The sequence below is a fragment of the Salvelinus fontinalis genome, chromosome 1 (genome assembly GCF_029448725.1).
Source record: "Salvelinus fontinalis isolate EN_2023a chromosome 1, ASM2944872v1, whole genome shotgun sequence".
In the NCBI taxonomy this organism is placed as follows: Eukaryota; Metazoa; Chordata; class Actinopteri; order Salmoniformes; family Salmonidae; genus Salvelinus; species Salvelinus fontinalis.
The window spans coordinates 26,576,638-26,590,681 of NC_074665.1; the positions used below are offsets into that span (position 1 = coordinate 26,576,638).

General features: G+C 38.9%; 1 protein-coding gene across 1 annotated transcript; it reads left to right on the forward strand.

The window, feature by feature from the left end:
- The first annotated feature begins 148 nt into the window (after positions 1–148).
- LOC129851437 (ventral anterior homeobox 1-like) lies at positions 149–10,767 on the forward strand. Its single transcript, XM_055917971.1, has 3 exons — positions 149–1,411; positions 3,628–3,815; positions 8,643–10,767. Exons 1-3 carry the CDS (start codon positions 1,195–1,197, stop codon positions 9,168–9,170), a joined length of 933 nt encoding a protein of 310 aa, XP_055773946.1. The 5' UTR covers positions 149–1,194; the 3' UTR covers positions 9,171–10,767.
- The last annotated feature ends 3,277 nt before the right edge of the window (positions 10,768–14,044 follow it).

A 14,044-nucleotide genomic window follows, 5' to 3' on the forward strand; every position in this document is an offset into this window, starting at 1 on the left:
CTAAGAGTTGGTGGGTGGGTGGGTGGAGAGTGGGATGGAAGGAAGTGCTGGAGAGGGGGGCCGTTCCACTGGTGTGAGTGCAGAGGCACTAATGACAAGTTTTGTCCCCTTTTTGTGTTTTTCAGATTAAGACTAGAAATGCAGCAGACTGCTTCTTATATGAATGGTGGGGACACTGCATTAATGACTAGGACCTGTGGGCAGCTCTTCCTGCTGTTGTTCGTCGTGCTGAGTGACGTGGGACGACACAGGAAACTTTAACACAGTTCCTGTTAAGCAGAGCCAGGTGGTTTTTGTGAATCAGCTGTCTTGGAGAGTACAAATTCCGATTGTGGTGGATTCAATTTTCTGTATCCTCTGTCTCTCCGCCTCTGCTTTATTCTCGCTATCTCGGTCTCCCTCCCTCGCTCTCTCTCTCTCTCTTTCTCTATCCTTCTCTTACTCCCACTCGCCTGTGAAAGTACTATATCGGCAAGAGCTCTATGTTGCCGAGGGACGATCATTGGCAAAAGACACAATAAATGCGATTAAAGTTAGCCATCGTGGCCAGACAACCAACTCCGGAGACACGTTGAAAATGGCTGGCCATGTTCCAGGGATCAAAGACTGAAGTGCCTGGGAACTTTTCTGGAACTGTCGTGCCCCTGTGATTGTGTCTGTGTGCTCAGGGAGGCTATTTTGCAAAGCGAGACCAATCATTTCTCTTGATTCCCTGACTGAGAGCTGGCTGACAGATGAGGACGGAGTGAGCGAACCCCTCTATTAGGACCTGATATATTTCCCAAACAATTTAGTGTATTCATGAGGCAACGCAAATGTGGAAGCAGCAAAATTACCGTAATCAATTGAAACAGCGAGCGTGTCGATCCATCGCTCTGATTATTTGGAGATGATCTATCAGCCTGATGTGTATGTAACAAGGCGAGGTGGCATTACATCGCTTTTAAGTTTCAGTGATAAGTCCATGATCATTGGGCAAGTGAGTTGGACAATGAAAATAGGGCACCTTGGCGGGTGAGGCAAGCGTTCCCCGAACATTAGGTAGGTGACTCTCTGGTCTAAAAGGTGCTGTTTTAAAACAAAGCCACACTGTTGAGACAACACAACGCGCAATACTCTCTGCAATCCCTTTTTTCATCTAAAAAAAGAAAAGAAAGTGGGGGAAGAAAGAATTATCGAAGAGGATAAGTGATTATGGAGGTCAGATACAACCAGGAGACAGAACCGGGGATGGGGCTGAAGAATGGACTAAAGGATGGGAAAGACAGCAAGGATTCCCAGGCGAACCTTTCCAAAACCTTCCTAAAGGATCAGCAGGAGTCCTTCTCACCATCTGGGATGGTGGAGAACTGTGAGAAGAACCGGGCGAGCACGGGGGACCCAGACTACTGCCGGAGAATACTTGTCAGAGGTGAGAGGATTTCTACTCATATGTTCTAATACTGCAGCGTATGGGGTCTATTTACTCATTGCTTTACTTTATATGTACTCACAGGATGAAATAAGATAATTTGCTATGTGAGATATTCAGAATGTTTTTTTAAAAATTCAGCATTAAGAGTAAATACAAATATAAAAGAGTAAATAAAAACGTACATTTTGAACACTTTTGTAAAAATGAACTATGTCCATATTTTCACGACTTATGTAACACTTGTGACATACTCATTCTATCAAAATTATTTACATTCCCAACAATTGTGTATCTTCTGAAATTGAATTATAGGGCACGCTAAAGAATCATAGCAAACCTTTATTTAAGATTTCTAAATACTTTTGTTTTTTAAATTAAGAATAGATTTTACGCTGCTATATACTATACCATTTCTCCTTTTGAAAAACACCTTGTATTTGAAAACAATATTCAGAGAAGCTGAAAAGAATGATACACAGGTGTTCGCTATCTTATTCAGATACAGATGTTGAATGACAGTACTAATGGACGTAAAATGTATTTGCTTATATCATCTTTGATTCAAGCTATTTCATATGTAGTTAATAAAAATAAATGTGTCAATTGTTATGAGCGTCGTCTGGCCTCGGGTAAATTGCAGCAGAATAAGCACACATTATTTATCTACTCTGTTTAACACAGTTGGTCAAACATAGAGACTGTTTAAAAATATGAATAATCCTTGCTAATTGGTATAGATATCATTTAGCAACTGAAATGAAAACTACATTCAAAGATAAATGTTTATATTTTCAGGTTATCTTTTGCTGCTTTTAGATGATGAAAGAAATAATAATACTTTAAATACATACATACATAATACATTTAAGTTCATTGAGAAATAACCTTTTCCTACTATATTTTCTCTCTTTTCTATTAAGTCAATAAAAGCTAATACAGCTATGGAATTAATATCAAATCAAATGATTTAAATGTAGATCCTTGAGTTATTTTCCATTCACATGACAGAAAATACAACTTTTTAAATACTGTACACATTAGATTTGTATTGTAGAAACCTAGAGGAAAAAAACACTCTTGAGGTTAGTTGACTCATTTTAGGTGAGAGTTCTGATTGACATTATAAAATATGATCATTTAAAGTATTGATGCAATAAATGAGTTGGTAAAAGTCAGTTATCACAATGAAATAAACGGATAATGTCGCTGTATTTTGGAGATGTTTTGTACTTTTAAAAAGAAATCAACTTTCTTCTGTAAACTGCACTTTTCAAATTAATTTTTTATTTTATTTTTTTTATTTCACCTTTATTTAACCAGGTAGGCTAGTTGAGAACAAGTTCTCATTTGCAACTGCGACCTGGCCAAGATAAAGCATAGCAGTGTGAACAGACAACAACACAGAGTTACACATGGAGTAAACAATAGACAAGTCAATAATTAAAGACTGTTCTTTTTTTAAACTGGTTTTAGTGCACTGGAGGTTACCCGTAGTTAGTCTGCAAAGTGCAGTAGTTGGTTGGGAAAATGTCAATGTATCAACTGAAGTAATGCATAGAACTGTGATTGATATTGTGCATTGTATGCATTCATATAAATAATGCACCATATTCATGTGCGTGGATGGTTCATTTTTTAATTTGGCAGACATTCTTAATTATCAAAACATATTGGATTGTGTAATGTAATTAAATAGAGATGTACAGAGATCCTCAGTTTTATTAGTCTAAAAGGATGTATTTTATTTTGAAAATATAGTAAAACCATCATAGATTGGTTCATACAGCTTCATGCTGGGCACTTAAACAAGACCTAAGTCATTCATTGAAGACATTCATTAATTTCATGGACAATAGTAGGCATACAGATATTACAAAAATGATGAATGGTCATTCTGATGTGATTAAGTTCAGACTAAGAGATCACTTTATTGGTCAAAAATCTGACTTCCACTTTTAACCCAACCCCTCCAAAAGACACACATACACAGGTTTTTGGAGAGGTGCAGGGGGGCTGTTAAGTGCTTTGCTCAAAGGCAGGTAATGGCATCAAGGATTTCATACCAGCAACCCTCTGGTTGCCAGCTCACTTCCCGACAGACCGAGGATTCGAACTCTCTAACCCCTAGGCTACCCGATGACCCACAAGTGTTTCTAAAATTGAAAATATCGATCATTGATAAAGCTTCAATGGTCACTTGTTCCTTGTTGTAGATGCCAAAGGGTCTATACGAGAAATCATTCTGCCAAAGGGACTGGATTTGGACCGTCCCAAACGAACCCGGACCTCTTTCACCGCAGAGCAACTCTATCGTCTGGAGATGGAGTTCCAGAGGTGCCAGTATGTGGTTGGGAGGGAACGAACAGAACTGGCCCGCCAGCTAAATCTATCTGAAACTCAGGTAATTCAAGCAATACATGTGCCTATTTCCCTCTGACCATGAGTAAATAAAAATGGCAAGTGTAATACTACATCTATGTTCTGTGGTATCATAGATAATATGTTATCGGACTGTTCAATGAAGTGCCTTTTGGGTAGTGTAATTTTGTCAATAATAATGATTTATTTCACCTGATTTTAACATTCTGTCCTAAAAAAAACACATGTTCAACTTCATGAGACACACGTTTTCCCATCTCAAGGGGTTAAATTAAGAAAAATTAAAAGGCCAATTAAAGTAAAAGGGTTGACTATAACAGGGTTAACAGTTTCATCTTAAATCAGCCGTAGCTCCCATTGTGACAGGGAGCATGGAAGCTTGTTGTTTGCAACAATTGAATGCATGTGTAACAAAAAAGAAATTATTAAAAAAGGCTTTCCACTCGATGTTGGAACATCAGAATGCTGCGGGAACTTGCTTACATTCAGCCATAACAACATTAGTGAGATCGAGCACTGATGTTGGGTGATCAGGCTTAGCTCGCAGTCGGTGATCCAATTCAACCCAAATGTATTTGATGGGTTTGAGGTCAGGTCTCTGTGCAGGCCAGTCAAGTTCTTCCACACCGATCTCGACAAACCATTTCTGTATGGACCACGCTTGACGCACTGGGGCATTGTCATGCTGAAACAGGAAAGGGCCTGCCCCAAATTGTTGCCACAAAGTTGGAAGCACAGAATCTTCTAGAATGCCATTGTATGCTGCAGCATTAAGATTTCCATTCAGTGGAACTAAGGGGCCTAGCCCGAACCCTGAAAAACATCCCCAGGCTAGTATTTCTCCTCCACCAAACTTTACTGTTGGCACTATGCATTCGGGCAGGTAGCATCTCCTGGCATCAGTCAAACACAGATTAGTTCGTCGGACTGCCAGATGGTGAAGCGTGATTCATCACTCCAGAGAATGCGTTTCCACTGCTCCAGGGTCCAATGGCGGCGAGCTTTACAGCACTCCTACCGATTCTTGGCATTGTGCGCAGTGAACTTAGGCTTGTGTGCGGCTGCTCGGCCATGGAAACCAATTTCACGAAGCTCCCGATGAACAGTTCTTGTGCTTGACGTTGCTTCCAGAGGCAGTTTGGAACTCGGTAGTGAGTGTTGAAACCGAGGACAGATTATTTTATGCGCTACACGCTTTAGTACTCGGCGGTCCCGTTCTGTGACTTGTGTGACCTACCACTACGCGACTGAGCCGTTGTTGCTCCTAGACGTTTCCACTTCACATTAACAGTACTTACAGTTGACCAGGGAAGCTCTAGCAGGGCAGATATTTGATGATCTGACTTGTTGGAAATGTGGCATACAATGACAGTTCCACGTTGAGAGTCACTGAGCTCTTCAGTAAGGCCAGTCTACTGCCAATGTTTGTCTATGGAGAAATGGCTGTATGCTTGATTTTATACACCTGTCAGCGACGGGTGTGGCTGAAATAGCCGAATCCACTAGTTTGTAGGGGTATCCGCATACGTTTGTATATATAGTGTGTGAGACAACTGTTAAATGTTCTGTTTTATCCAAATCTACACACAATGACATAAAAGGCACTCGTGGAACGACCCTTAGGTATTTTCAAATCTTATCTCAAATGTGAAAAATTATGCTTTCCATATTGTCATCATACTTGTTGTCATATCCCATTCCAATACAATCTATTTAATTGTTACTATAACCGAGCTGACATTTTATTTAGCATACTAGTTAGTTAATTGTTTCTAACTAAAATAATTTAGAAGATAATTAAGAAATGTGGAAAACTGTTTCACTGATCATATAGCTCAAGCAATACTATTGTTAGGTAATGATCATATACAAAATTCAAATAAAATATATTTTGTTCTATTTTGCATAGTGAACTATGCAATCTCAGTCAATTCTATTGCCATGTTAGCCATATTTTCAGTTTTCTAGTCCACAGGCCTTAGCTGTGAGGTCAGGGAAAGGTCACGCTGCGCCCACTGTCGGTGAACTGTATTTGCACTTGTCTGCTCGCTCTCAACAAGAGATACCAAACTTAGTTACCCTTCAATGTATAATTTTCACTTCAGGGAAACCCTGCTCTCTGCTTCAGAGCTCAGGCCGACATATTTGCAGCACAATTTTATATATTTATTTATCTTGCAAGCTGGCTAATGGCATGGTCAGCCACATTTGCATATGTTTGTTACGTATGTCATGAATGCTTAATCGGGCCTAAACTAGCTTGACTTTGGACAGATGTTAGACTGGAGCATTATGCTCAGGTATTTTCTGTGAGTCACAACATAGTCATGTGTTTCTCTCACACATTTCTGATCATTACAATAAATATTCATAATGATCTAGCATATACATACATAAAAAAAAGTTAAAATTCATTTTTTTCTGACATATACATTTGATGCTTTTATTTTGAATGTAGCTACAGTATACAGTACATGTGGTTAACCATGTCAGCACACATTGAATTCAGAATTCTTTGGTGGTTTTTAATAGAGAATAATGGTACTTTAGACTTCACACAGCCGTTAGGTCCCCATTCACGGGGAGGACAATAGGCTTGAATTTCTTAACGTCTTTTCACATGCAACATTAAATGTTCCACGCAGCCACGCTACTTGATTACTTTAAATCTTCAAATGTCGCGTACATGCATTGATGAAGTGGTCTCTAATGACGACATCATGAAATACAATTTTTGTTCTGATGCACTCTTGGGGTGTTACATTAAGAAAGGACAGCCATTTGCTGAAGTGTGCGCACCTAATCATCTTTGTTTGTGTTGTTGGCTTTAGAGTCCCTCGTTGGACGTTGTTGAAAATGTATCCTCTCAGATAAAAGATGTTCACCAATTGTTATGGTTATCATACTGTAATTCCTTACTTACAGCGTGTAAAATAGATTTGCGATTGACCCACTAACCTTGTGAATTTACTGAGTTGTTTGTCTACAACCACAACAACAACATGAGGGAAAACATCCTATTCAGATGTGATTGAAGTAGCTGCCGTTTGAGGTACTGTAGCTGGAGGCTCATTGATTGAGACACATTCACTCTAATTATGGTACATATGAAAGCAATCAGATTTGATTGCCACAGACTTGATAGAGGTGGGGGAAAACATGAAGAAAATGCAAAAAAATACAAACTCCTGTTATCATTTTTTTAAAGGAATTTATTATAGAAAATGTATATTTATAAACCCCAAATGGGAAAAGATAGTCATTCAACAATAAAAATAGACCTATCAAACGTGGAATAAAAACGCATTTGCTTTACTTTGCATTTACTTTACTAATTTCTCTACTTGATTAGGAATACAATAGCCATGTTTATCTGTCATACACACTTTACTTTGTTATACCTCAGTCCTTGTTATACTTCAGACACATAGATGCATATAAACTCATCAGGGCCGGCCCCAGGCATACTGTTGAGAGTTAGAATAGTAGAATACACAAGGTGGAATTTAGGCGTTCAGGGTCTCAACTCAATCCATTTCTCAATATACTGTTGAGAGATAGAATAGTAGAATACACAAGGTGGAATTTTGAAATTTGGTTGTGCAGTTTTCAATTGTTATGTCAGTCACTGCCAGTCATTCAATTAGTCATGTCAGCTTACTTAATTTTTTTCTATCTAAACTTGAAGTAATTCTGGTAAAAATACCGACCAGGCATGCAGGCCATGCAAGGCATGTGCTCCGGGGCCCTGACCTCCAAGGGGCCCCCATTGATTTTGTAAGTCATCATCAGTCAGATATCATTAACATGGCATAAATCATGGCGAAATATGTAGAATTGCAGAAAAGTAGCTTTAAAATAGGAAACATGTATTTCCACTCCATGGCAAAATTAGTAAAATTGTATGAAATTTGTTATAAAATTGCTAAATGTTTTCGCCACTCCATGGCAACTGCAACACTTTCTCTACGCCCCATGGCAAAATATTTAGAATTGCAGGAAATTAACAAAAATATATTAATACGTTTTTTTCTCGCCCATGTATTATTATTTTTATTATTATTATAGAGCGGGTCCACTAAAAAGTTCTTCCAGCAAGGGCCCCCAAACCAAATCTTGCCTAGGGCCCCCAAAAGGCTAGGGCCGGCCCTTATACTCATTACTATCTGACCCTGCTTTTGTTGCTTTCATGTCCTTTAGTTCATTCATTATTTAATAAACTAAAGATTTTAAAGGTCATGGAAATACATTTGATTAATTTCTTACTACTTTATCTTACATTCTGCATTTTACCAGGAGACAAATATGTGATTGAGTTATTCATGCCTCCCGTGACAACATATTTTTCTTTACGGAAAGTTTAGTTCAAGTTTAGACCCCAAACAACGTACTGTATAGTGTATGCTCATACCTACTATGAAAAATACAAATTATGTGTGACTCTGATAACATCCATTAATGTGACATTGATACATAAATATTTATATGGCATTAGGTTGTGATTTCATCCGTGTTTCTGTAAATTAGCTACTAAATCTGTCAAGGGGTGGTAGTTGGGCCCCCTGGTCTCATTCCCTGATCATGCTACCAATTTTATTACTATCACAATTCAAATCATGTGGACATCAAAGTGTGACCTATACTGAGACCACAGGGGAATTCGGAATTATTCACAACAATCCTTCAGTCATTTTCTGAAAATGTTGGTGTTGCAATAAATGCCTACAGAGATGATAAAAAAGACATATTATCCAAAGTATATTCATTTGGAAAATAGGCCCTATTTTGCTTAATTAAGGTCTCTAATGCTTATATTCTGTCTGAATTTGGTTTTGTGTCCTCCCTCAAGGTTAAAGTTTGGTTCCAGAACCGACGCACAAAGCAGAAGAAGGACCAGGGCAAAGATTCAGAGCTGCGCTCGGTGGTGTCGGAGACGGCGGCCACCTGCAGTGTATTAAGACTCCTAGAGCAGGGCCGGCTCCTCACGCCGCCAGGTCTGCCGGGGCTCCTGCAGCACTGTGGCAACGGCACCTTGAGTGCCGCCCTGCGAGGGCCCTCCATGGGCATGGCCAGCAATGGAAGCAGCAGCAGCAGTAGTGGTGCCAGCTCAGGGACGGCCGGTGGCAGTCCCCCTCTGCCCATAGTGACCAGTTCAGGGACGGTAGCGGGCCTCCAGAGCTCCCCGTCAGCTCATGGACTGTTCAGCTTCCCCATGCCCTCTCTGCTGGGAAGCGTGGCCACCCGCATGTCCTCCAACCCGCTTTCTATGGCCGGGAACCTACAGGAACTGTCTGCCCGCTACCTGAGCTCTTCTGCTTTTGAACCTTATTCACGGACCAATGGCAAGGAGAGTATGGACAAAAACGTTTTCGAATGATGTTTGATTCGTTTCGTTGCTCTCCTTGCTTTTTATTGTCTTGGTTTTGTTTGTTTCGCCCTCTTTTGTCCTGTTTGTGTTGTGGTTGTCGTTCATGTAAATCCAACTGAACATCTGATGCCTCTCAGAGGGAGGAAAACAAAGACATACATTTCATTCTTATAAGAACAGGGTGATTGTTTTAAAGCTTTTGCACTAAATTAAAGTTGAATCTCCATGTTGTGAATTTCAATACAAGTACTCAGAGAAACAAATATCCATGAGATTGCAAAGGGGAAGCATTGATTTTTTTTGGCCACATTTTCTCACATTTATTTTGCCGCAATAGCAATCACAAAAAGAGCCACAAAAATGAGTCTGTTAATATTTTGGTAACACGTCACACATGTTTAGCTGCTGGAGGTAATTGGCACATTACACACAAAGCTTTTCAGTGATTGGCCATGGATGTAACATGATGGTACCTTTTTGATTTTGTGTTTTATTATTTGATTGTTTGGGTAGACAGTGTCACAGTGTTTCGAAGTAGAGAGTTATCAAGCATTACAGCTTGTGAAGTTCAGGTGACAGACTGTCAGTTCAGGATGGCATGGTGAACTTGGAGTTCGGCCCTTGTCAAATATGACATTTCAGTTTACGGAAATATCACAGGTCTCTTTTTCCATTTGCAGATACTCATGAGGAACACAGGCATTTAACATACAAATGCATTTACATATGCAGATGTTTTGCAATATTAAGCTACAATAACAGTATTTTATACCAGTTTGTATTTGTTTTTATGTTTGGGCCAAAACAAACTAAAGAAAAATGTTGTCAATAGTTCAATTGTTCTGTGTTAGTTGTTTTATAAATGGGTTTGTGAGGGTTTTCCCAATATGATTTTAAACACAGTCTACATTTGTGACTTTTATGTCTTAAAGCTGCAGTATTCCACTTTTTCGTCTGTGATTTTAAGAATACTGGAGTGGTAGTCCAGATTTCCATGTAAGAGTTGGAGAAAAGCTTGGAAGTGTGGAGCTGGGCAAAGAGAGGATGGAGGAAAGGGTTCTGGAAAAGCTTTTGAACTACAGTAAGCAGCTTGCATAGTTGGATATACAGAATTGAACTTGATGTTACATGATTGAAAACAGTGCAGAAGGTCTTGCAGTCTTTTAAGACCTTTTCCCGTGTGAAATGTTTTAAGATCAGTCACCATGGCGTGAGGTTTAGTAGGAAAGGAGCATGAGGTGACTGAGTGAAATTACTGTAGTACAAAAGAAAGAAACATGAGAATTGTACCTAAAATTGTTATTTTATTGTAAATTATTAATGTCCGTAATTAATAGATGATTAGTATGTATATCTGAAAAATAATGAATGAATGAATGAATGTAAGGGAGGAGGTGATAAATCAATCAAAGCTCTTTGGTGCTGTTGTTGTGAAATAACTTGAACTTGTGACATGTGTGGTAAGAGTGTGGATTCATATTATATACAGTATATATGCCTACCAAAAAAGACAAGTGTGTTTTTTATTATTTTTCTTTCATACATTCATCATGATGATAATCCAGTTATGATTAAAAAAAAGGCCATGTTGTACCCTCATTGACAATGGGTTCGAATAGCAGTTTACTTAAAAAAAAAATTGTATTCAAATGAAGTGTTATGCCCTATGGAGAGGACCTTTGTCTGTATTATTCTAGGTAGCAACTGAAAGGTTGCAAGATTGAATCCCCGAGCTGACAAGGTAAAAATCTGTCGTTCTGCCCCTGAACAAGGCAGTTAACTCACTGTTCCTAGGCCGTCATTGAAAATAAGAATTTGTTCTTAACTGACTTGCCTGGTTAAATAAAGGTTAACATTTTTTAAATAATAACCAGGGTCGTGTTAAATAGTAGCATGCGTGTTTGGGGGGAGTGTTTTTGTTTGCTACTATAACCCTAACATAAACCTCTAGCTCATGGGAAAATGTACATACATTCACAAATGTGATTGAAGAAGGCTTGGGAAGTGATATTGAAAATATGGTTTGACTCACCTCTATAAAGTTTCGGTACTAGATGGGCTTCGTTGAAAAATGACAATTGTTAAGAGAGTTATAGAACTGTCAAAATGGACACTGGAAAAACGTTGTCTGGAAGCCAAGCTATGCACCGAAAACTACCTTTGCAATGTCTGTATTTAAGAACCCTTGGAGGCCTTTTCAATAGTGTTTTCTATGCAATAGGAAAAAAAAACACTCTGGCCTATGAAAAGAATTGAGTTAAACCATTCAAAGCACACAAAAAAAAATGTCACACAAAGAGGGGAATTGTCTCTTGAAAAACTAGTTGCAGTGGTGAAAACCATGGAAGTCTGGGCACAAAAAAAATGGGGATGAATGTGATGATAGCAACAATAAAGGTCATACAGGGTTTCCAAACAAATAAGCACACAGCCCACCATGTGGATTAATGGCATAATGCTCCTGGGATGGCTAACGCTCTACCCTACTATATGTCTATCAAATTGTACGACTGTGTGTCGTACAGCTTAATGTTTGAGTCAATGGAAATAACATAAAAATATGATTGTACAAGAAATACAATATAAGAAATGTATTAGTGTTAGCTTATGTTAGCCAAGTTCATTAAGTTGCACTTGGTACACTGGTGTCAAACTGTGCCAAATTCTCTAAAACAATGTCGGAGGTGGCTTTTGGTAGAGAAATTAACATTAAATTATCTGGCAACAGATCTGGTGGACATTCCTGCAGTCAGCATGCCAATTGCTTGCTCCCTCAAAACTTGAGACATCTGTGGCATTGTGTTGTCTGACAGAACTGCACATTTTAGAGTGGTCTTTTATTGTCCCCAGGACAAGGTGCACTTGTGTAATGATCATGCTGTTTAATCAGCTTCTTGATATGCTACACCTGTTAGTTGGATGGATTACCTTAAGCTCATTGTGTTAATGGAACATTTCTGGGATCTTTTATTTCAGCTCTTGAAACATGGGACCAACACTTTACATCTTGCATTTATATTTTTGTTCAGTGTGTTTCCCTGTGTGCAGAGGGAATTTGATTATATATATTTATATTTTAAAATTAGCATTTTAGCCATGTGTTACCGTGAAATATTTCCTACAAGGAAATCTAATGATACGAGAACAGTCTATGTTCATTTAGATATTTGAACTTGGAGTGCTGATGCTGAAACTCCTATTAGGTCTGGCAGGGCCATGCACAGACCTTTTGGGGGACATAAAAGGGCACCCCACCAAAATAAATCCCACAACCGCAGTCACAGACGTGTTACAAGAAGATGGGAAAGCAGCACAATCTGATGAGTAAAGTATTTTGATAAACTATTTTGAACTGGAATAAATTCTGCACTTATTAACAATGACCAATCCCAGTGGTTTTCTAACATTTTGACCCAAACCCCCCCAAAAGGAGTGATATAAAAACTTGTGACATCCACGCAAGCACATGCAGGTGTGCACACGAAGATGTATGCACAATCGCTGCGCAAATGTAACTTGTCATTACAGCCATAAACGTCATGCGTTTTCAAAATGCAAGACAGGCTACAGAAATAAATAGCATTTTACACCTGCATTTGGAGTCTTTCGTGTTAACAGCCATTATAAAGTAAGGATATAGGCTATCACGTCACTTCTCTGGAGTCCAGAGCAATCAAAATCCTCTGGCCAGGCAAGGGCACAGATAGGGCTATACTTATGCAGACCATGTGCCCTTTTGTCCACAGTCTCCATAGTGCCATTTTCGGTGGTGGTAATTTACCCATTTTGGGGGGAGAAATGTTGCCGTTGTTCTTGTTCTGAACCCACTGACCACAAGTTGTCGTTTACTTCTCATCTATACTTCAGAACCAAAAAGTGCCGCTCTTGATTGTTGACCAATGACCATTCATCAGCATTTGCACCAGTGGCGATTTTAGCATGTACATCTTGGTGGGGCAAACATTCTTTTTTTCTGTGAATGCCAGCAAAGACATTACACAACACAACACTAAACAATACATTAGTTGCTCTATAACGGTGACAAACGGTGCCCACAAACAGTTAGGGCCTACATAAAGCAGTCCCAACAACAGAGCTTTCCTTTCAGCACTATGGAGTGAATCCTTACCACTGCTACACCTGGCTATCAGCGGAGCCTTGTCTGGCAGCATTAACAGATAATTCAGTCTCATTTACTGCCTTTTTAAAAACATAGCTGATATGCCTGACTTGCTTTAACAAATGTACAGTAGTTACTACTCACTCCTTGTGGATTTGTGTAAGTCGATAAGAACCGCATTCTCCTTCAGTAATAACAAACGCCAAAATGAGTTGTGACTTTTGAACCATACACAAACATTATTACATTTATGTGCAGTAAATTCATAATGTTTATTCTTATTTCATTAACACTTAGCTCGAAGTATAAGCAAGTGGAAGCAAACGAGCTGCGACGAGGTAGGCCTGTTTGTTCAGCGCTTTCAAAATGGACACCGACAGAAATTCAGATTGATGTTAGTTCAGATCAATTCAGCAAGATGTTGAGGCCTTAACTTAACTATTCTTTAAGTCACCACAGAGAGAGAGAGAGAGACTCAGTTAGCCCACCATTTGAAGTATTTTATTAGGTCTATGTGGTCTAAAAAGGAAGGGAAATAAAATCATGAGGATCCACTTGCGCACTGCGCCAAAAAAAAATGAGTCTATTAGTGAACTTTTTGTTGAAAACAAATATTTGAATGGGAAGAGACTGTCACTGGCAAACATGGTTACAGACCCAACAACATTATATAGTATCTCCTCCTTGTTAAGAAAAGAACATGAGCTAATTATAATACACAAAGTATAATCAGACAAAGAAAGCTCTTATAATATTAAATGAT

Excerpts from the sequence above, each read along its gene's own strand:
- LOC129851437 (XM_055917971.1), top strand. The coding sequence starts at position 1,195 with ATGGAGGTCAGATACAACCAGGAGACAGAACCGGGGATGGGGCTGAAG. Across the intron at positions 1,412-3,627 it reads CCGGAGAATACTTGTCAGAG|ATGCCAAAGGGTCTATACGA; the intron begins GTGAGAGGATTT and ends TCCTTGTTGTAG. Across the intron at positions 3,816-8,642 it reads TAAATCTATCTGAAACTCAG|GTTAAAGTTTGGTTCCAGAA; the intron begins GTAATTCAAGCA and ends TCCTCCCTCAAG.